At 32.3% G+C, this 24,403-nt stretch overlaps 1 protein-coding gene across 1 annotated transcript in view; it reads left to right on the top strand.

The window, feature by feature from the left end:
- Nucleotides 1–13,668, top strand: part of LOC114335329 (max-interacting protein 1-like) — a 562,552-nt gene extending 548,884 nt beyond the window's left edge. Inside the window, exon 5 of the mRNA XM_050653059.1 lies at nucleotides 1,010–13,668. Coding sequence (XP_050509016.1) covers nucleotides 1,010–1,146 — 137 coding nt within the window. The 3' untranslated portion in view covers nucleotides 1,147–13,668. The remainder of the gene's footprint in view (nucleotides 1–1,009) is intronic.
- The last annotated feature ends 10,735 nt before the right edge of the window (nucleotides 13,669–24,403 follow it).

Below are 24,403 nucleotides of genomic sequence, written 5' to 3' on the forward strand. Positions count from 1 at the left end.
TATAAACAAGCTCTCTCCGTTTCGACAAATGATTTGACTAACCTTTTTGTTACTTCACTGCTTCTTTTCCCAGATTGCGTTGTCCTTGATTCTCCCACACGTACTCTTTTGATGTTTCGAAAAGGTCCCTCTCGTCCAAACTGCTTCAAAACAAACGAAACCAGGACTCGCTCGAATTCTCCACTCAGTTTTCTCCTTACTCGATATCTTGTGCAAATAGATACCAATCAGCTACTCGTTCTAGACAGAACAAAGGAATCTTCCTCGGACACAGGAAAATTTTACTTCAACAGGTCAACAATTTCGTTTCAACTTGATTCTGCTTGCAAAGGCCGATTTCAACCACTTTACACTGACTTCTCACTTTTCAAAAACTGGACTGCTCTCTCCCGATATTCATCACACAGTGTCTATATTTTCTCTCTGAAATTCCGACTCCACATTCTCATCCCTTCCATCGTTTTTTTTTTCTACCAATCAAAAACAACCTCTCTACCCAAAGCATCCATACTTTCCTTTCCTAAGAAAACCAACTTAATTTGTATTCAACTTTCCATTTTGTTAAAATTCTAAGAGACATCAAATTACTATCGTTTTTTCAAAAAACTAAACAAAAGGCCTTACATTCTAAACTCAATAAAATTTGTTTATCGTTTAAACCTTCTACTAATTATTTACAAAAATCCTATTGATGTTCACAAACCGAAATAACATGCACTTTCCAATATTTTCGAACCATTGTCTGTAAATCCTTTCAAAAAACCCATTAACGAAAACCACATTAACGATTTCACCCTCCCCGAAAAAGCACTGTTTATTAACTAAATTAGACTCTATACAATTTTTGGTCATATACAGGGTGAAGAAAATCTATGATCTCGTGGTCCCGATATAGATTTATTTTCTGAATTTAAAAAAAAAACAATTCTACAACATATTTATAAAATATTTGCTTAAAATCAGTCGACATTATAATGAATTTTATTCATTTATTTTTTTTTTGTTTCAGATGAAGTAGACGTCATTGGTTACACTAGTACCCAGAGCGATACAGACGACCATTCCAGCGTCCAATCTGCATCAAGTGATAGTGGCGTCATCATGTCCACTTGCCGTCTCACTTTGTCGGAAATGGACGTTATGTAGGCAGACAGACCGGTCCGAAAAAATAAAACAAAAAAAGTAAAAACAAAAGAAGGGTGTGGGCACGCCCCAAGCCAGTATAGTCCATTGCGTAGACCAAAACAATAACGATTTTGGCGGAATGTGGCTTAAACCAATTTCGGGATGTGTCCACCTAGTCAACGAACACAGTCTGTCTTCTCTAGTCCAGCCATTGTGTGACTGACTGATTTTTGGATTGACACTTTTTGTATGGAGAGTGTACAAGAAATTGAAATAATATTAAAGTTAGTTATATGGTCAAGACCAGCATTACCTTTTAATAAATACAGAAATAATATTAAAATATTTTAAATAAACATAAACCAGTTTATTTCAGATGAATTAATATATTGTATTAAGAAAGAAATTGAAACTGAAATTCTTTTTAAATAAATTATTTAGCCAAATATTTAATTATTCAATTCAATACATATTCAATGTTAGCATCATCAGATGCAACTGAAACACTGAAAATAAGTGTTTAAGTACCAAATAAAGTGACTTTTTAACTTAAAATACAATTTTGTAGTTTCTATTTTTTATTTGACTTTAACGTATGATAGTAAACTAATACATAACTTGTTATTAACAAACTACTCAGTTTTTCAGTTTCTCTTTCTAGACTATCTAAAGTATGTGATTGGACATAATATTTATTCTTATATGTCGGTTTTACCATAAAGTTAGTGTCTTAATATTTAACATTCAAGTCTACACATTGTGTAAAATCCATTTCTTTACACATCTAATTACTGTATTTGTCTCTATATTTTTAACGGTATTGAGTCTAAATATGGTATTCATTCAATCTACAAAATATTTTGTAATCCGAAAAGTATCGAAAACCTGATCTAATAAACCCAACCAAACCTAACATAACCCAGCCAAATCTAACCAAAACTGACCTAACTTAACCAAACATAACCCAACTAAAACTAAAGTATTCAAACCTTACTAAACCTCACCACATGATCTCGCTCGCTTCAAAGAGTTTAATCTTGAACCTCATCATTTTCATCGCTGATCAATATTGATTGTCGAGATCTAGGTACCTATAAGCTTCGCCAGAAAAGCTTTGGACCTTAGAACGGCATTTGATGGGTTTAAATTAAGGTCGTTATCCATTTATTGTACGCAAGAGAGGTAGCTCTACGGAGAATTAAAACGATCGAAATTATCTACCAGAACAACAAAATAAAAGTAAATGTAGAAGAAGAACTCACTGATAAAAATTAAAGCTGGCGATGGAATAAGACAGGGCAATTACCTGGGTCCTGTATTATTCAAGCTGATCATGGATGAAATAATAAAAAAGTAAGAACTAAAAAATGATACCAAATGAGAGAAAAATAACTTAAAATAATCTGCTATACAGACGACGCAATACTAATCTTTCGAAGTGAAGATGATTTAAACGTATGCTGGACCAATTTAATATAACCGCCAGAAAATTTAACCTGTTAACTTCCCCAAAAAAGACAAAATGCATGGTTATTACAGCAAATCTATTAAGTTATAAATTAGAGCTAGAGGGTTAGATAATAGAACAAGTGATGAAGTTTATATATCTCAGCATCACACTATCTAGCTACGGAAAGCTCGAAACAGAAGTGGAAGATCAAGTTAGTAGAACAAACAAAGCTGCAGGTTGTCTTAATAAAACAATATGGAGAAAAAAAATATCGTAAAGAAAAAGAAAGGCAGAATTTACAAACAAATGATGACATACGCGGCAGACACACGACCTGACACAGAGAGGACAAAAAGAATGCTAGAAACAGCAGAGATGAAAACCCTTCGAAAAATCGATGGTAAGACACTATGAGACCGAACTATGAGACACTATGAAGTACAGGTATATGACGGAGATGGCAGGTGGAGAACATTAATAACCGAGTAAGAAATAGAAGAGTAGAATGGAACGATAAGCCGAATGACAATAAATAGAGTAGGCAAGACAGCGAGAGACGGTTCCCCAATAAGAAGACGATCAGTGGGAAGGCCACGAAAATGATGGAACGAGTTATGTCTACACAAAAAGAAGAAGAAAAAGAAAAAGAAAAGTTTTTAGTGACGTTATTGAGGGTGATGGTGATATCATCTTGGCCGTTGATGAGTGCCCAAATAAACAAATCACTGACACACTATATTTTGTACTTGTTCTATTTGCATCACTCTGATCTGTATTGCTTGCATCGTCTACATATACCTACTTTGTTTTATTAATGTTTACCATCAGCCCTATATTCCTTGCTGTCACTTGTAGTGCTTTGTATGCTTCAACAACAAATATTTATAAAAAAAATGTATAAATATTTTCAATTTCATTGTAACACGAAAATGCAGCAGCTACCTAATACTCTGGTTAAATCGGAGAGTGCAGGAAGAGTATATACCGGTTTCGGCGGTCTTTTCCCCCTCCTCAGTAGTCCCATATCCTCTTCTCTCCGATTTCTCCAGGTATCACACTTTGGGCCTTTCCGAATTGCAAAAAAAGAAATGTCACGGATGAACTAGAGCCATCTACCGAAAAACAAAGTAAGTTATCATTCGATGTAGCACAGAAAACGACAATAAATATCGTTCCCACACAAATATTTATGTTCGGCCAATAATATCTTCATCATCGACATATGCAAGGATCTGATTTTTGGACAGATTTCCCCATAATACGTTCCCACATACACGTTCTCAACACACTACCATCTTTATTGTTAACCAGAATTCCACCAGATTATTTGGTAGTCCCAAGCAACCTCAAAATTCACAAACAGAATTAAGAATTCTATTGTTGTCTTGCGTTACTAGAATTGGAGTTTCAGTAATTCTAACGAGAAATTTTTATGTAAAGATCAATCATACCAATACTCTTCTATACCAGAACTTGTCCAGTATAGCATGACACACAAAAAATGAACTAAAGTTCGACGTGAAGACTTGAATTAAAATAAAATAAGATATAATTAAAGAAATCTTTTTCCGGGACCGACATATCTCGAGAGAATAAATTAAAGTCACTCAATGAGTCTCTTCTATAAATTGGCTTTTAATTTTGTTTCAATATTCGGTACACTCTCTGAATACGAATCACATAATGTCTGTGCTATTAAAATTATCATTGTATTCACCTTTATAAATTATTATTTATATGTATATTGTACATATTTTCGATCTAAATGAAATGATTATGATAGTAGCCGATATTCCGACATCATTCTAAATAAAACTTCTAACCAAGCTGTCAAAATGTAATACTATTAGACTATTACGTCTACATATGTTTATTTTAAAATTAGTATATCAAATATAGAGACAGTGAATTTTAAGAAATACGGTTTGGTGGGAAACTTATGTAATAGTTGAATAATTTTGTTAAATTATGCTCACAAGATTTCTTTTTACATAATCTGCCATAATGCTGCAAGCATATAGTGTACTATCGAATTATTATTGCAAATACCAGAGACATATCTGTGTACTTTGTGGGATATTTTGTTTTTAATCTCATTGGATTCTGCAATTTGTTTAACAATAATTTATTACATCCAGTGAGTTCTTCAGTTAAATGCTTTATTATTGCTTGCAAATTCATTAATATATTTTTGCTCCTAAATTCTTCCCAATTTTTGCTGATTTGTTAACATTTTTTATAAGTTCATATAATTACATAGGTATGCATAAAAGATACCAGTGAACCAGCACACGCTTCAGATTCTTGTCTCTAAATATACCAAAAATGCTTTTTAAAGTTTTTAAGAGAGATTGAAACGAAAAAAGCCTTTTCATAAACAAAATTACTTCTAATCAAATGCATAATTTTTCATCATCTATATATGGTAGACACTAGTCCGTAAACTTGTTAAAATTTTGGTTACAATGAATTCATTTAGAATGAGATATTGACGGTATATCTTTTATTTGTATTAAATTGAGGCGACTGACTGCGCCATAGGGCCGCGACGCATATATTTTCCCTCATATTTTTTCTACTGGAATGTCCCCCTTAATTTTATTTTAATAATAAATTTAATATCGAAGGTGAAAATAAGCTGTACACAAGTGTTTTAAATTGCTTCATAACTTTTGAGAAACGTCATACATGGTTATCAAAATGAAATTACACCAGGTAAAAGTTTTTTCATTCACAGAAACTATTTTACTAAAGATCTATGGCATATGAACCTGGTGATACCTGGTCTCCTTTACCTAAATGTAAGATATTAGTTATTTTATGGATTAAATCGTAAAAATATTAAAATGCCTCCTTTCGCCTTCTTTAAATCCAGAAACATTATATGTTCACTATATTTCAAATAGCCTTGGTGATAAAGAGAGGTCTCTTGTATATTTTATGTGATTGAGGAATATATTTATGTTTCCTAATTTCGCGAGGGATTCATTGTTTTCTCTCACACTTCGGATCAGTTTGACCAGGTTCTTTGAGATACTTATGTTAATCATAATTGGTAATACATAGTAGATGCCATTTAAAGATGGAGTTACTACAAATAAAATGGTATCTTTGGATGGTGAACTGATTGTAAAAAGCAATAGTTTTAAGTACCTGAGATCGGTATTACAGAGTAATGGAGAAATAGATGGAGATGCATGCAGTAGAATTAGGGCTGGATGGATGAAGTGGAAAGAAGCGAGTGGTGTGTTGTGTGACAGAAAAATTCCAATGAAGCTGAAGGGAAAATTCTATAAAACAGCCATAAGACCGGCTATGATGTACGGAACTGAATGTTGGGCAGTGAAAAAGAAAGAGGAGCAACGAATTCATGTGGCGGAAATGAGAATGCTTAGATGGATGAGTGGAGTGACAAAGAAGGGTAAAATTAGAAATGAGTATATTAGGGGAAGTCTAGGTGTGGCACCAATTGATGCCAAAATGAGAGAGCATAGGTTAAGATGGTTTGGTCATGTTCAACGTCGAGACGTTAATCACCCAATAAGAAGAATAGCTGAAGTGAAGATTCCTGGAAGGAGTATTAGAGGAAGACCAAAGAAGACCTGGGGGGAAACGATAAAGCAGGACATGTTGTTAAAGGGGATTAACATTAATATGACCCAAGATAGAAATGTGTGGAGAAATGCAATTAGGATTGCATTTCTCCACATTTGCCTTATCCCTATGACCCCGCATAGGGATAAGGCAAAGAGAGTGATGATGAGTAGATGCCATTGGATGTATAGAACTCTTTTTCTAGTCGAATCTATTAAATACATATACATGTATTTTAGACTTAGAATTGGCTCTTGTGATCGCCTTCCCTTTACAAACCATGCAAGTTCGGGAACTGTTTCTCAATCTTTGTTATTTAAGTTTGATATCCTCCGTGTTTGTTGTCTTATTAGCATTTTTGGTGAATTAAATATCGCCAAAACTTTTCAAACATTTCGTGCTGCAAAATATAAACTTATGAAAAAGTTTGATATATGTAGATAAGTTGAAGGACCCTGAGACTCATATATTATTTCAACTAAGCATAGAGCAAATGCCGACTGTAAGAGCTGGTATCTGATCAAGCAGAAATATCGAAGTGCGAAGATCTAAGTAAATGTATAAAAAAAAGTAGCGGAGGATATCAGACAAAGTAGAAGCATAATCTGACAAAAATAGGTAATATGTGGAATTAGAAAAATACGAAGTAAATGTCGATCTCGTTCGTCGCTCAGTAAGTGAAAAGAAATAGTGCAAATATGGACACAGTATATTAGACACTTTAATGGGTATTAAAGACCTCTTTAATGGATATAAAAGTAATGATGCCTAAGGAAATAATAGGGAAGGCATAGATGGGAGGATAAAGCAACCGATGCTGATACAGAAAACATTTAATCATCTACTTAAGACGATACGTCAGGCAAGCATAAGTATGAAAAATTAAGATCGGCAGATTATCGGTAGAATAAGATGTGATTTCAGTTGACATGTAGAAGGCGAGAGGTAATAGTTTCGCAGTGTGCCCTACACACGAAAAACGATGTACTGAGTTGTTCTTGTTATATAGGGATTTCAGTAATAGATGTCAGATGTAACATTTTTAAATTACTTAGGTGTAATATCGACGTGCATTAATTATACGAATATATAAACTTCAGAAAGATACACAGTTAAAATAGTGTTTTCAAGAACAAATGAGGTTGATTAGTATTGTGATAGTAGGTGGAAGGGTGTTGAAACCATCCTGGATTAAGATTAGAGTGAGATAGAAAAATTCCTTTCTTTAAAAATTAAAGAATTTGACTATCTGACTGAATTCACCTTCGGATGACCAAGCGGGGGAAATTGTGACCCCAGCGTATGTTTTCCTTTAATAAATTCAAAAGTATTTTCAATTTTTAACTCATTATTTTTTATTTGACTTTAATATCATTCTAGATATCCTCATATTTTGAAATAAAAAAAATTCACTATATTTTACGAATAAAAAATATATTCTGAAATTGATGTTTAGTAAAATACCGTCTATTATGTGTAATTTCAAGTAGTTTTACGCTAATGACGTCGACTTTGAAAAGTAACAAGACACTTACTCAACATACACACTACACATGACACTAATACTCATGTTGTTATTACTGGCTGAATGACATAAAGTCCATGCCATAAAAATAAAAAAATAAAAAAAACTTAATTTTTTGTTAATTGCCATTTTTGACATTTTTGACCTGGGGTCATTTTTCCCCCGTTGGTCATCCGTGTAACAAAAAAAGGTTGGTCATCGGAAGGTTAAAGAATATCACTTTTTAATACTGAAAAAATGACGAAATACCTTCGTGGTAATGTAGATGGCATAGTCTTCAAGAGATTAGTTCAATGGTATACATAGATATACTGATAGTCGATGCAGAAACGACTATGATACATGTATATTGTTAAAATTTTATTTATATGCATTTTCATCAGTATTGTTTTTATTACTTTTGTCCATAAATTAAGCAATGTCTGTCTCTTGTTTTTGTTATTGTAGATCGAAGATATTATTTGCTTATATAGGAATGTTAATTTCTATTAGCTTTTTATTTCTGTATCCACTATCTGACCAGCGCCCGAACCATCATCCGCTAGATTATTCATAGAGAAGATCATGCACTTTCACGTCTAGCCCGCTTGATTATCTGACCGACTATTTCTATATTCTACGGGTATAACTGTATAATTCCCCAAGAAAGGAGAAGCTAAGGAAGGAGGTGCATTTTTCCTAGTTGAACAACTTGAGATCATATTTTAAATGTAATATTGTTGACTTTTTTAGAGCGGATATATTTAAAAAACTACGTCTGTAAATTGTAAAAATTATATACTTTACCCTAGCTACTCTATCAAAGTGACTTTTAATATAGTGATATTATTATATTAATACCAATAATTTATCGTGATAATACCACTGATATTCCCAACAATTTTTGATTCCTTGACATTTCGTAATCCGACCGTTCGTAACCCCACAATTCGTAACGGATAATCCGTAACGCCGCCAATTCGTAACGGCGATACTTAACTGTAATTATTCCTAACAGTATAATTCGTAACGCCAAAATTTAGTTTTTTTTATCAAGTTTAGCGTTACTCAAAGTATACAATGAATGATTTTTGCCTACTATCCTACACTAAAACTGGTAGTACTTTTTTAAGACCACTTCAGAGTCTAAGACTAAGACCAACAGAATAATTCAATTTTGACTTTACTAAATATACCGTTACGAATAGTTAAAGTTACGAACTGTCCTTGATACGAAGTGTCGGTGTTACGAATTGTGGCGTTACGAATGGTCCGTCACCATTTGTGTGGTTACGAACTGTGCGATGTCTTGCACGACAATTTAATATGAGCCAGACTTTATTTTTTAGGAATATGAAAAATATAATTGCGGGGGACAATTCGATCATCTAATGATTTACTTACTTTTGTACATCATGGTTTATGACTTACTACAACCAGTATACTTTCTGTTTTTGCTAATAATAAATTTAGCAATGGTTACTTTGCTAAAGAAACAAGACAGATACTGGCTGTATAACTAAATTATGATAAGAATTCACATCATCGCCAGTGGAAAAGGGTAAAGTGATTTTTAGACCAGTCTTCAGCTGTAAAAAACTGTAAAACCGTGGAATTTTAATTTTAATTAAAATTTGGATTTAAGCTCGGTTGACCCTCTTCTTCAAAATCTACCCTATGCTGAACCGGGTGAAAACAACCGCATCTAGGGGATGGTTCAATGAAGATAACTATGGATGTCGATAGATTGACCAATTCTGAGTCAATTTTGCTCTATAATTTTTTTTTGCAAAGTTAATACTTTCCAAGTTATTAGCGATTGACTACGCGTTTTTCATTCAAAAGACTCACGTTTTATAACCGTTTTTCGTGAATATCTTAACTGAAATTTTAATTTTATAGAAAAAATCATTAAGAACAAAATTGTAGATCATAAAAAAATAAAGAGATTCGCGTCGAAAAGACCTATGTAATCTTAATAACGGCTGAGTTATTGCTCTTTAAAGTATGGCTATTTTCGAAGAACCTCGAAATGGAGAACCTTCAATCTCAAATAACTTGAATATGGTACAATTTTTTGAGAAAACTTAACGTATTTTAAAAGCTCATTAACCTTCCGCAACTAACATAGGTATTCTGAACATTAAAGCTCACATCGGTGTCAGAGACCAACATAAAAAAATGTCTCCATTGACACACTTTTTAAGTGTAGGGTTGTGTTATCTCCTTGAAGGAGTGAAATTAAACAAGAATGATACCTATTTTTAATTTATTAAGCCTCTGAAACGTTAGCAAAATACCAAAGAAAATAAAAATAATTATATAACATCTCATTTGTGAAAAACAAGCTCAATTTTTCCACTGCTGTTTTTTGTACCTAGCTTCACCTTTTACTGCTGGCAATTGGGTTACTAAATTATCAGCACTTGCTCTCACGTTCTTTCGTTAATATAAAAATTTTTTTCATCGGGTATGTCACGTCCAACATCGGTCTCTGAGACAAAATTTGCCGATAATTGCATATTCACTTGACACTGAAAACTCAAACTTCAACACTAAAAACAGGCACCTGAATCAGGCAGCTACTGATGGTGGCGAAGATACATAAAATATCGAACAATTTGGATATAATCGTAAAAACTCGAAGTGGTCCGTCTCAAAGACCGAATGTTAGTCACGGAAGGTTCAAAAACCTTTCAAATAAGCTCTGATAAAAAATTTTGCATAAGAACTAACTGACTTATGACGAAGATAAAGTCGCTCCCTGCTTTTTTTGAAACGTAACAATTAAACCCTCCTCCTTACAATAATAATAGAAATTAATAGCTTGCTTCTCACGTGAAATTAACTTTATTTAGGTATAATTGATACGATCCACGTGATTTAACCGGTTTTGCATGCTTAGTTTAGAAAAAGTAGTTGATTAAATCGAAAATGACATTTTTATAATTAAAAAAAATTGCATTTTTCTTAAATAAACCTAAAAGTATTCATGATACAAAAAAAAATCAAAAGTACCCCGCACAAACCTTATGGAAATTAGGTCCCAGTGGATTTAGTTCATACTTTGGAAAAATACTCTTTGCAGCATCCCGACGAAAAGGTCTCATATTTTCAGGATATAAAGGCACAATCTCGGAAAATTATAAGATTTACCGGGTATTCCAATTCCCGGAGCTACTGATAATCTACTAGCAACATGTAGGGGTTAGGATCAAATTAAGGTACTAATAGTCAAGGACTTTTTCCTGGTTATCCAATGACGATATTTACTTTGAACTTGACCTTCAAGGTCATTACAAGGTCACGCGTTCGCATTCGAGCGGGAACCCATGTTTTTAACTGCAACAATGAATAGAATGGACATGTCTACGTTTGAATATGACCTTGAAAATCATGTTCAAGGTTATTGGGTTATAGATTCCAAAGTATGTAATGTAATAAAAGTTTGAGATTTTTCCACGGCTTAACGATACTGACCTTGAATTTGACCTTGATCAGGACATCCTTGATTGTATCAAGATCATGAATTTTTATTAAAAAGATGCCATATTTTTGACTCTGAAGAAGAAAATATAAATAGCCTTCGTGCGAATAGTACCTACCTTAAAAATAAAGGCAAATATTCCTTCCAATCTAGCGATTATCAATTATGTCAGTTTCGTAAATCAACGTTGATTTCTTCTTCTTCTTCTTCTTCAGCCTGTTTGCATCCACTCTTGGACAAAGTCCTCCCCATGAGCTCTCCACTCGTTTCTGTTTTGTTACATTTTTTGCCAGTTTCTCCCCACTTTGGTTTTCATGTCGTCTAGCCATCGTTTTTGTGTCTTCTTCTACTACGACTATGTTCGCGTGGTCTCCAATGTACAATGTCTCTCGTCCACCTGTCGTTGTTTTGCCGTGAGACGTGCTCTACCTAGTTCCATTTCATTTGCGCAATTCGTTCAATTAAATCTTCCACCTTCGTCCTGCTTCGCACTTCCTCGTTCGTATTATCTTCTTTCAGAGATACTCCCAACATAGCTCGTTCGATGGCCGTCGATGGTTGATTTACCCAGTATCAAACATTAACGTTCTTTTTCTTTTAGATAACGTATTGTTTCCTAACTGTGGTTTATTTGAATTGAATTTTTAGATTTGAATCAATTGGATGCTATGTACCTATAAATATTAATTAAACTTATGTTCCTACCACAATTATTTCAGTATCTTTTTATTTTTCAGTTACTGTATTATTATTTAATATATGAACCGTACTAGTATTCTGGAGTAAGAAATGTATACATAAATGTAAACATTATTTTTTCATATTTTAATATGAAATATTTTAATATTTTAATAAAAATATTAACCCATTCAAATAAAAATATTTGACCATGATTTTCAAGGTCATATGCAAACGTAGATATATCCATTCTATTCATTGTTGCAGTTCCCGCTCGAATAAGAACGGGTTCCCGCTCGAATAAGAACGCGTGACCTTGTCATAACCTGTGAAGGTCAAGCTCAAACTAAAGGTCGCCATTGGATAGCCAGGAAAAATTCCTAGACTACTAGCACTTTTCTTTGATCCTAAGTTTCTACATGTTGCCAGATAACCAGTAACTCCGGGAATTGGAATCCCCGGTAAATCTTATAATTTTCCGAGTTTGTGCCTCTATATCTTGAAAATCCTTCATCAGATCGAGATCTGCCCATGAGAACTTTTCATCATGATACTTCAAATAGTAATTTTCCAAAGTATGAACTAAATTCACTGGGACCTAATTTCCATAAGGTTTGTGCGGGGTACTTTCAGTAAAAAAATCCTTCAATTAATATTTTGAACATTTTTTTATTTCAATACTTTTTAGGTTTATTTAATAAAAATGCACTTTTTTTAATTATAAAATGTCATCCGATTTAATTAACTATTTTTGCTAAATCAAGCATTCCAAACCGGTCAAATCACATGGATCGTATCAATTATGCCTAAATAAAAGTGGGAAGCTATTCATTTCTATTAGGATTGTAATGATGAGAGTGTTTATTTGTTACATTTCAAAAAAAATCAGGGAGCGACTTTATTTTCGTCATAAGTTAGTTAGTTCTTATGCAAAAAACTTTTATCAAAGCTCGTTTGAAAGGTTTTTAATGAAATTTAAAAGATGTCTCTTAAGTTTTCCCAAAAAAATGTACCACATTCGAGTTATTTGAGATTAAAGGTTCTCCATTTCGAGGTTCTTCTAAAGTAACCAACCATCTTTTAAGGAGTAATAACTCAGATTATAAGGTTTACATAGGTCTTTTCGACGAGAATCTCTTTGTTTTTTTATTAGCTACAATTTTGTTCTTATTGATATTTTCTTTAAAATTAAATTTTTTTAGTTATTCATGAAAAACCGTTATAACACGTGAGTTTTTTTAATGGAAAATGCATAGTCTCTATCGCTAATAACTTGGAAAATATTAACTGTGCAAAAAAGATTTATAGAACAAAATTTACTCAGAATTGGTCAATCTATCGACTTCCATAATTATTTTGATTGAAAAAATTGTCATCCCCTAGATGGGGTTGTTTTCGTCCCTAGGGCAAAGGTGTAGATTTAGGTAGGGTAGATTTTGACAAAGGTTATTAATACAGTCGAACCCGCTTATTGGAATAGCCGTCGTGCCAAGAAAAAGTATTCCTATAACTGGGATATTCTAATAACCGATCATATAAGCCTAGTAAAAAGGATTTGGACCTCAAATTTCTATTCCTTAAACCAAGATATTCCTTTAACCGGTATTCTAATAAGCGGGTTTGACTGTACTACCTAAATCCAAATTTTCAAGGACATCGACTTTGATTCTCAAAATTCCACGAGAAAATGGCTGTTGATTGGACTATTTGTAGAATAATTATTAAACTCTTCGTATTACCTTCAATATTATTATCACTGTACCTGCATATTTTTAAAGATTTATTTTTATAATTATTTCTTTAAATAAATTTATTTCTTTGTTCTCTAAACTTTGGTGTTTATTTTCTTTTTAACAATAAGTGCAATAAATTATATATATACTAATTTCACAACAAAAGATGGATCAGGTGTATATTAAATTAAAAAACATTCTTTCAAAACTGTTTACAATTAGACGAAACCTATAAAATAGTAAAACTGATGAATTTAGTCTCTCTCTAGGTGTGATTTTTAGTATTCAATATTAAGTTTAATGGCAAAACTGATCCATTTTTAATAGCCACAACCAAGTCTTACTAATCTCTTTATAATACACTACACAAATGCCAATGGAAATATTTCCTCGATTCGATTTATTTGCGGGAATATTTAGATACTCCATATTCTCAATCGTTTTCTAAAGTAATTGAAACGTTTACCCTAAGTTTATTACTATTTATACCAATAACAAAATGTATTTAAAAAAATAATTCTGTAATATAATACATCAACTTTGTTAATTTGTTACATTATTGCATATTCGGTTATAAAGACTATGTTTAACCATTTATTTATCTATAATAAATTAAAATATGTACATCAAATAAATAAATAGATAAATAAATAAATAAATAAAATACTTTACATTTCAAAGATAAAAAATAAACAAATAATATCGATTGAAGATAAAATATGCAATATTTTTGTCCGTGAGTATAGATATTTTTTCTAACATTTTATTCGTCCGAATTGAAATATTGGAATTTAGAACATAATAATATATGTGTCGTGTTTTCCAATCGGAGAATATTATGCCTAAAGTTTATGCAGTAATGAATCAAGCATAAAAGATAACTGGCCATATGAAGCCTTCAACCTCCTATATAACGATTCCCCATCACCCAAAAAAGACGGAGAAGCTGCTGAATATGTAGGGGAATTTAAAAACCTTCGATGAACTGTTTCGATGAAACTCGAGAAAAAGCTTCCTGTATTGTGTAAGTCGACCAGCCGAAAAACTAATCATCCTAAGAAGAGTGGTTTCAGCTGGAAGACCTGGAGGACATTAATATTAGACCTGGCGTAGCTCTAATAAAGACCAACCAACAAAATAAAGTGGAAGGTGTAAACTACTAATTGTAATCTGTGTAAATGTAGAGGAAAATATGTAACAAACGACCTACGGTTGGTCAGAGATGCAGCAATCGACGTAGCCTTTTAACGGGCCGAGAACCTTAACTAGAATTTTTATTCCTGCTGTAACAAATATTTTTATTCATAAATTATAGAAAAACTGTAATTTTTACTTATGTAACTTAAATTTTGAACAAAACTAGACTATAGGCCAGAAAATAAAATTTAATTTAAAAACCATCGCATTTTTAATGACTTTAACTGACAAAATCTCAAGGGGGATTCGCGGATAGCTTTACCACCCGGATAAGTTTGGCTTTGAGATAGAAAGGCAGAGATATTGGATAATGAATTTATATAAACGAGGGAGAAGATGACATCGCTTTAACACGAAAATTAATGCAACTAGATAAGACCACTGGAAATATAATGGTATGAAAAGTACGTTCAGTGGATATACGGAGTTACCTAAGAAACTGAATAGTACCTCTGTACAAAAGGTAAGGTAATTCATGATACATCTCTGCGATACTACAATCATGTCGTTGAGCTCTGAATAGGAACCATCTTGATTCACTCTTAACCCTTAACGACTGACGTGGATTTTTCAGGGCGTAGACTCTGACATGCGGTATGTCATACCGTCACCTATTTTCGTTTGTTTTCAATATGGATTTGTCTTATATCACTGTATTTGTTTTTTACATCAACTTCGGAATGATTCTTGACACTGCTGAGGAATAAAATACGGCTCCAAATAAAATAAACTTTATTGTTTTAAGAAAGTTAGAAAGTAAGAAATACATAATAATAAAAATATTGGAGGTTCTTAAAAAATCCTTTATAAACTGGATTACAAAAAAACTTGAGTTTTGGAGCTGAAAAATAGTAAAATAATGTTGAAAGCAGTTGAAAGTAGAACAACTGGATGAACTTGCTGCCATACTTTTAGCGAAAGAATACATTGGACTGCTTTTAACTATAGAAACATAAACACTGTTATGCGGTACGTGATACCGCAAGAAAACTTTACGCCAACGTAGCTCAAAGACTAAACCATACTAAAACTGCCGCAGTTGAGAGCAGGTACAATGGGGAACTTACATAAAATTTTAAATTCGAAAAAAATGTTATAAATCACAAAAGAACATAATTTAAGACATGTATCAAAGATAAAAAAGTTGTTTTTGTGTTTCGTTTGGCCCCTAAAGACGATTCTAAATTCAAATTATAGCAGCTAGCCCAAAACGCGTCGTGACGTCATATGGTTGTATGTTTACATTCTGCACCAACAAAGTAAACAAAATTGTATATAATTTTAAATTACACATTATAAACGCCAGTAGAAATACAGCTATTTGACGTCACAAGTGTTTTTGATCGTTTGAACTATTTTAAATACATAGAAAATTTGTACTTTTGCAAAATGCACTAAACAACTTACAGTCCTAGTGTTTTCTTTTATTTTCGATACTAAACCTTCTTTCCTTTCCTCCAAAAACTGTATTAAACTCCAATCTCAACAAACTGGTATAATATATTATTACAATGACATACGATAAATGTCATTAGAATATAAATATTTTTCCCTTATTCCGCGACGATGAGCTGGCCAAATACCCAAGTAGGTGGAGGTCAATAAACTAAAAAACAATAAGAAGAGTATTCCTAAATATAACCATAAATATAAACATAAATTAAATATAACTATGTGACGTCACGGGTCGTTTGAACTAGTTTAAATCACAGAAATCACAGTTTTGAAGCGTGAAATTTTGGAAATCTCATTTTTAAACAAAACTGAATATTATTATGTAATAAAAAAATGTGCAAGTTCCCTATTACACACCACTTGAAGGTACACAGATTGATGGTGTTCTAGGAATCTTTTTATAAAACACGTTTTACAACAAAATATATATTTTCGGCGCGGTATGGCATACTGCATATCTGTGGTTAAGGGTTTATCTTTCTGATATATAGAATTTTAATATTTGGATGTATTGCTTGGTAAGTTTTGAAATTATTTATGTGTAGTTTAGGTCTTTATGTCAGTCATTATCAAAACCCATATATTGTAGAACAGACTTATTTCTTTTCCAATGTGGAATATTTTTGCATGCAAATGTCTGTCAATAATAAATGACTTTCTGTAAAGCTTAAAATTTTTGAAAACTATGTTTCGTTATCTTGAAAAACGATTGAGAATATGAAATAAAAACAGGCATTCATTAAGTAACTGATTAAGTGACTAAGAAGCATTGAAGCGATCGCGGGCCCATTCAAGCTCCTATGTGACAAATGAGGGAGTAGGTAAATACCATTAGCTATTATGTAATGAACAAATTTGTAAGTGTCGCAGTAAATTCACCAGAAAATCGGCCAGGGTAAGATTTTTTTACTTACTTTATACATCGTTTATTTTTGTAAATATTATCTGACCGATATGGTTTTGGTGGTTTATTCGGTGCACCCTGTACATTTTAAAGTGAGATAGAATGAGATCGGCACGTACGCGGGCCACTTAAATATACAAAATTTGCAGAAAAGATCTTGTGTCAAATTTCAGATAAAAATAACATAATTAGCACAAAAAGGCAAAAGATAAATAAAAAAAATACTAAATATAATTTACGAGTCAAACTTCAGTTTATGTACTATTGGTGAAGCTATTACTGGTGCGCACCTAAGGAAAATTCAGTATATTGAAAAAACTTCAAAAATTTCACTTTCATTTCAAACTTTTTTGAGGATATGCTTTAAGGGCCTGGGTATATTGGTATAGACCGAATTCAATGAATGGTTGAACAGTACAACAGCGAGAGGCGAAATTTCTAATTAGTGTAACGCGCACAATTACCCGACCTATTCGGCTAATGGTCTGCATATGTCGAATAACTGTGCGCAATAATAGAACTAAAAAAATTACCTTCGAAAATGTAGTCTATTGAACATATGTATATTAAAGGGGCAAGCAAATATATGGAAAACCAAGTTACAGATACATTAAAAAAATCTTAGCAGAAGTCACAAATATGTCCTTCTGGACTATCTTCTTCTGTACACAACATGTCATGAACACATTGACAACATATCTAACGCGTTTCATACCTCGTCTTTTTTTATACAATCACCAGGTAATACACAGAAGCCAACCTTATTTCACACGAGATCATCCAACTCATCATAATCGCACAGTTCACTTTCTGAAATATCTTCGGAGCTTTCGGTCTTCAAAAATCTTCCATTTTACAGCTTTTTTCAATTTCGTGGTTTTCTCTTTATTCCTTTGTTCATTTTGATGCTTGTTTAAATGATATTGCCTGTTTTTCTATTTTAAATTTCCATCGTAAGTTTTTCTCTGTTAATATTTGAGATTTTAAAAGCTGCGGAACCGGAAATTCTACCAGCAGAAATAATCAAATGCGAACCAGAATCATTTTATTGTCATACCATTGAACTATTTGATATCTGTATTCACAGATCGGAAGTTTCTGAAGAAAAAAAGCTATGTACAATCTCACTAATCCATAAAAAATGCAGCAAAAATGACTTTTTTCTGTTAACGAGAACAAATTGTAGTAATTAAAAAAAGAGTATCAGTTGGATTGTTTGTAGAATGGCTGTTGATATTCCTAAAATTAACACTTTTATTTTGTATTTTGTGAGACATTTTACTCTACCCCTCTTCTCTCATTCCCTCAATCAATCTTTCTTATATCTCTCTTTTTATTCTCTATTCTCTCTTTTCCTCCTAGCTCTCTCTCTCTCTCTCCTCATTCTCACTCTCTGTCTCTCTGTCTTTGTGTGATTTTTTGGTTCCCAAAGGTGACGACATAACTCATCTCAAATGTTTATAGAAACTTTTATTCGTAAAACGAAATGAGGCATCTCTTCTCAGAAAAGTATTTCAGATTACTATGAAAATAACTTGCACACTCGTCACTGCTTCATTAATTATCGTTTTTGTTCTTCTTCTTGTTTTTACTGTATACAGTCGGAGAAATGTTATTCAAATAATTAAATATAAAGAATATTCCAAGGTATCATTCCAGACGTGGTTTTAGTTTTACTGTTAGAACTAAATATTTACTTTCATTCCAATAAAGTGTAACGAGTAAGCGATGAACTACCCCAGCTAATTGAAATAACATTCGAAAATATTACCTCAATCAACTAAGATAGCCATCGCTACACCCTTAGCTTAGCTCAGTCACTCAGGTGTGTGTTCGTCTTGTCCTAACCTTAGATATGAACTCTGAAAATTTAGAATGGTAGCAAACAAAACAATATTTTTAACTAATCATGTTTATTCTTCATAAAGATATAATAAAAATATGACTTAGTAAATTGCATTAACAAATTTATTCAAATTCTTGCCAAAAACTAACAATTCTGGATTATACTTATGGCTTTTGGTATTCGGCTCGATGGTAACTTCTTAATGTCGAATGGTACTGCTATTGTAGACTTCTCGTAGGCCTGGGCGGATCTTCGGCCCTAGGCCCCTGCAGCTAGAGATGGTGGTTGTGCAGTTTACATGTCATGGTCTCACGTTGTCAGCCATCTGGTGCATCGCCGGCGATGGGCTTCATGCTCCCGAAAGGAGAAAGTAGATTTTATTCCCAAAAACTGTAACAGTAAAACCATATCAACAATCAAGAAGAAAACCAAATTGTACCTTTGCCAAATAGTATTCAGAAATAGTAATTGGCAAGGGTAAATTAGATAGAATTTAGATGAGGAGAATAGTTAAAATTTTGATTACTAAACGTGCATACATATGTAAATTAAAAAGATAATTATATTTGAAACTAAAATATCAGAACACATGGTCTAACATTGGAAGTTAGGTTAGATATAAAAAAACATTAGAAAAACTGTTAGACGGAGAAATATAATTACAATATAATATTATTCTTACCCCAAGAGAAATGATTTGATGGAACAAAATGATTTATTTTGGAATTACATGCCTTTTTAAGGATTAATTTTTCCCTTCCAGTTTATGTCAGAGAGTAGGGGTCAAGTCGATGAAGTTACACTGTCATTGAAAACGACATTTAAAATGACGACCAAGTACTATGAAGTAGCGGCATGTTCCGTATTGAAATACAGATATTTATAGAGTATATACTGGGTGCGTTCAGTATGATGATTTAGATGTTAGATAGAAGATAATAAAAAAGGATAATAAAATGATAATAAAAGAGGATAATCAAAGAGAATTATAAAAGAGGATAATCAAAGAGAATTATAAAAGAGGATAATAAAAGAGGGCGCCAACCGATTTTTAAAGGGGGAAATGGGTAAACCAAATAAGGTAAAATAATTATTTAAAAATAAAATATCAAAGATGTGACGTTTGTAACGTTACAAAAGGGAATCAGTTTTACTGATTGTCTGTTTCCTGAAGTTCTAGTTAGATTTCAGTCTCAAGTATTTTGATTTTCTTTGTTCACTTTGTCCATTCCCTGTCTAGGACAAAAAGGTAATTGGAATGGAGACCAAGTGAAGAAGAGAGGCGTAGGTCGACCAATTACACGATAGACCGGCAATTTAAGAATAATAAATAAAAATTGGATGAGAGCGGCGCAAGAAATACGGGGTTGGAAACACGAGGAAGAGGTCTGTGTTTAGCAGTGGACTTTTAAGGTTGGATGATGATTATGATTTTCATGAACGTTCTTTCGATTATGTATTAAAATGTATAAGACTTGTCATACTTAGATTAAAAATTTTGCAGATGTAAATCTGTGTATAGTATAAAATTTTTTAGTAGAATACAAAAAAAAACGTTAAAAAAATTTATCTTTATGTTTATGTCGATAAAAAGAATCTCAAAATAAATAAGGCAAGCATCGTTCATTACGAAAGTTGTTGGGGTTGCAGACCTTTTGAAGAGAAACTTCAAAATATGTATACATTTTTGATGGTTGTCACTGTAATTTACATGACTCGAAGCTCCCTGAAAACTCGGCATATTTTTGTATCTCTTTGATCTTGAGCTTAAATGAAAATACATTTTTAGAAGTTTTGCTTTGTTAGGAAGTTGTATTGTTGTCAGATATTTTCTCAGCTTCAAACTTTACAAGGGTAGGAAAGTTTAATGTTCCTTAAGCATACATATTTAATAGAAATTTCTGGTGTGTAAGTTTACCTAAGATCTGGGGTGACGTAAGAAATTTAAAAGAGCTGTAATTTAATTTCAGTTTTAAAAGGCGCTATTAAACATTTAAGGATTTGTAGATTAATTTAAAACACTTTAGAAAAGTATTGAATATTAACTTTTTATTACGAAATATATTATTTTTTATTTGCTTTAATATTAAAAGTAATTAATTGCTGTACTTGAAACTTTCAAAAGCGATAAATGATAGCTTATCCTGAAGTACAAGATTTAAAAATAAAATCAAATTTTTCAAGAAGTAGACATTAAACTAATGGTACATATAACGCTGCCTATAGACCATTGATAACTCTTATGGGAAGTGGTCCAATTATAATGGCAAATCAGCTAAATACGTAAATACCATCTGTTAATCTTTTAATCTGAGCTGCATCTGTTATCAGATGCAAATTAACAGATTAACGGATACCGCTAATTTTGTTAGTATTTTAGATATTCCTTTGCTATTTACACACTTGGGCTAAGGTTTACTCAAACTTCGTTTTGTACTTATACCGGGTGGAAGAAAAGAAATGTTTTTTTATTATGTCAATTTTCAGACACCCTGTAGGGAGGACAAGGTACAAGTGTGAGTGTACATCGCAATGGTATTGTAGTTTTATTTTTTGTGAACATTTTGTTTTTTGAATGTCTCTGGTATCTTTAGAAACAAATAAAATACATGGTTTTATTCATTAACATGTGTTTTAACTGAAACAAAAGTTTGAGACACCCTGTAGGGAGTAAATTATACACAAAGCTGGGTACATCATGATACATCTAAATTATGTTTTCGTCTTATATTTTATGAACATTTTACTTTTTTATTTTCTCTGATATATTTAATAACAAATAAACTAGACGGTTTTACTCTTTAATACATGTTTTAAATGAGGACATCTTTAATATATGTTTTAACTGACGACATGCGATACGTGAGGAGGCCATGTCTTATCATACACCAAGATAAAGTATTTCTTATATATATATATATATATATATATATATATATATATATATATATATATATAGTGCGAAAGGAACACAGCGTTCAAAAAAAGAAAATCTGTGCAATGCACCTCGCGCTATTTTAAGAGCCTCCAAACCGTAGACCACACCAGAGCCGTAGACACCAAATTATTACTTGCTCTTAAGGAAATCCACCCCAATACATCTCTGGGCCTCTATTAAATAATATCGTCTCTCTTATGTTGCGCTGTGCATAACGCTCACTTGGTCGAAAAATAACTCTTAAGGTGTCGACCAGAATTATTCAGGTTATGTGTACTTCTGTTTTTAAAGTTTTGTTAACGAGTTTTTTTTTATTGTTAATTTAGTTTTGTTTCGGTCATGTTAAAGAATAAAACCGTCTATTTTCTTTGTTTCTAAAAGTATCAGGGACGTTCAAAAGACAAAATGTTCACAAAACTTAAGACTACAATACGATTTCGATGTATACCCATACTTATACCGTGTCCCCCTATAGGGTGTCTCAAACTTCACATAAGAAAAACATTACTTCTCTTCCTCCCGGTATAAGTTTAAAAAATAAGTTTGAGTAAACTTTTGTCCGGGTATTAAAAAGAGAAAGTAAGAATATCTCGGACACATAATGAGAAACAGCACTAAATACAGATTACTAAAAATAATTCTTCAAGGCAAAGTATTCGGAAAGCGAGGTATGGGGAGAGGAAGAATATCATAGTTAAAAAACTTGAAAAAATGGTTCTCAACAACAACAACTAATATATATTTAGAGCATCAGTTAATAGAATAATTATAGCCAGAATGATCGCCAATATTCGAAACGAATATGCACCAAAATAAGAAGAAACATTTGCCCAATTGTGTAAATACCAGAGAAAAATCTTAAATAATAACAAAAATTAGCGGAATCCGTTAATCGGTTCACGAAAAAATTAACTATGATAATGACCATAATTAAGTGATGTATAACTTGTGAAACTATGTACTTTTATTTTACTACCTATCGTTGTAATAATCTACTTCATTTCAATTCATGTTAAATATTAATATTTTTTAATATGCTGATACTTACGATTTAAAAATGCCTAAAAATAACTACCTATAGTGCTTTTTAAATGACACTTCAAGACAATAAACTATAAACAGCTTTCTAGATAAACCAATAATAATGTACATTATAATGCTAATAAAAGTATCTCAGAAAGTTTCAAAGCCCAAGGATTTCACTTGTCAAATCATTGAATAAATTAATTTTTATTTGAATACATAAAATGCCGTCTAAGTGCTGAGTCCAAGAGGCTAGAGGACGGCCAAGTTCTTAACCCTTTCATTGCTGACGAAATATACCTAACGCGACCTGGGTGCTAATAGTTTAAGAGCTAGTGAATCCTCCAAGTAACGGTCTTCCTGTAAGGCTAGAAATTTGTATAGTCATAATTCATAGCACACCAAGGCTAAAAACCATGGCCTGGCAGCCATCAGCCCTGCACGTGTATCTACCAAGTGAGTCGAAAAGTGCATAGTTTAGGGGAAAAATATACTTTCTCCTGTAAAGTTTAAATTTAAGTATGTGTTCGAGTAAGTCATTTATAAGAAATGTGTACAATGACAGGCGATTCTGAACAGCATAAGACCTTGCCAGGCGAGGGGAAAGATTAGGGGCTTTTCCTAAAATTATTTTTTTGCATCTAACAAAGTTTTTTAGGGTATTTGAATCATTCCAAACAGAAAAGGTCTTTAGTGACTTTTCTCTTAAGTTAATAGTTTTTGACATTATAAGCGATTAAAAATTTACAAAATCGCGAAATCGGACATTTTTAACATTGAATCGGACATTTAACTGAAAATTTCGATATTGCCAAGGTAGGTAGATATTTTTTAAACATCGATTGATGAAATCCCGAAGAGTTTTTTGCAATACAATAGCGAAAACACCTTTGTTTTTTTAATTGCTAATCAAGCGGGTGCGACACTGTAGTATAAGTGAGGACGTTTGAGTTTGCATAAATTCATTATCTCGAGAATTTGAAGGGCAAATTTGAAGAGAAATTCTCGGACAGGTCGATTTTTATTTTAAATTAGGACTTTTTGGCATATATTTATTACTACTGACGTCATTCATCTGGGCGCGATGACGTAATCGATGATTTTTTAAATAAGAGTAGAGGTTGTGTGATAGCTCATTTTAAAGACTATTTAATTCTCTATTCAGTAACATAAACAATAACATAATCATTTATACAGGGTGTACCGAAAAAAAATTTCTTCTTTTTGTGTAAATTAGTTTAATAAAAATTTTTTTGCACACCTTGTATAAACAATTATGTTAATGTTTATATTACTGAATAGAGAATTAAATAGCCTTTCAAATGAGCTATTACACAACCCCTACTCTCGTTTAACAAATCGATTGCGTCATCCCGCCCAGATGGATGACGTCACTAGTATTAATATATATGCCAAAAAGTCCTAATTTAAAAATAAAAATCGACTTGTCTGAGAATTTTTCTTTAAAT

Source organism: Diabrotica virgifera, chromosome 6 (assembly GCF_917563875.1).
Source record: "Diabrotica virgifera virgifera chromosome 6, PGI_DIABVI_V3a".
Classification (NCBI taxonomy): domain Eukaryota; kingdom Metazoa; phylum Arthropoda; class Insecta; order Coleoptera; family Chrysomelidae; genus Diabrotica; species Diabrotica virgifera.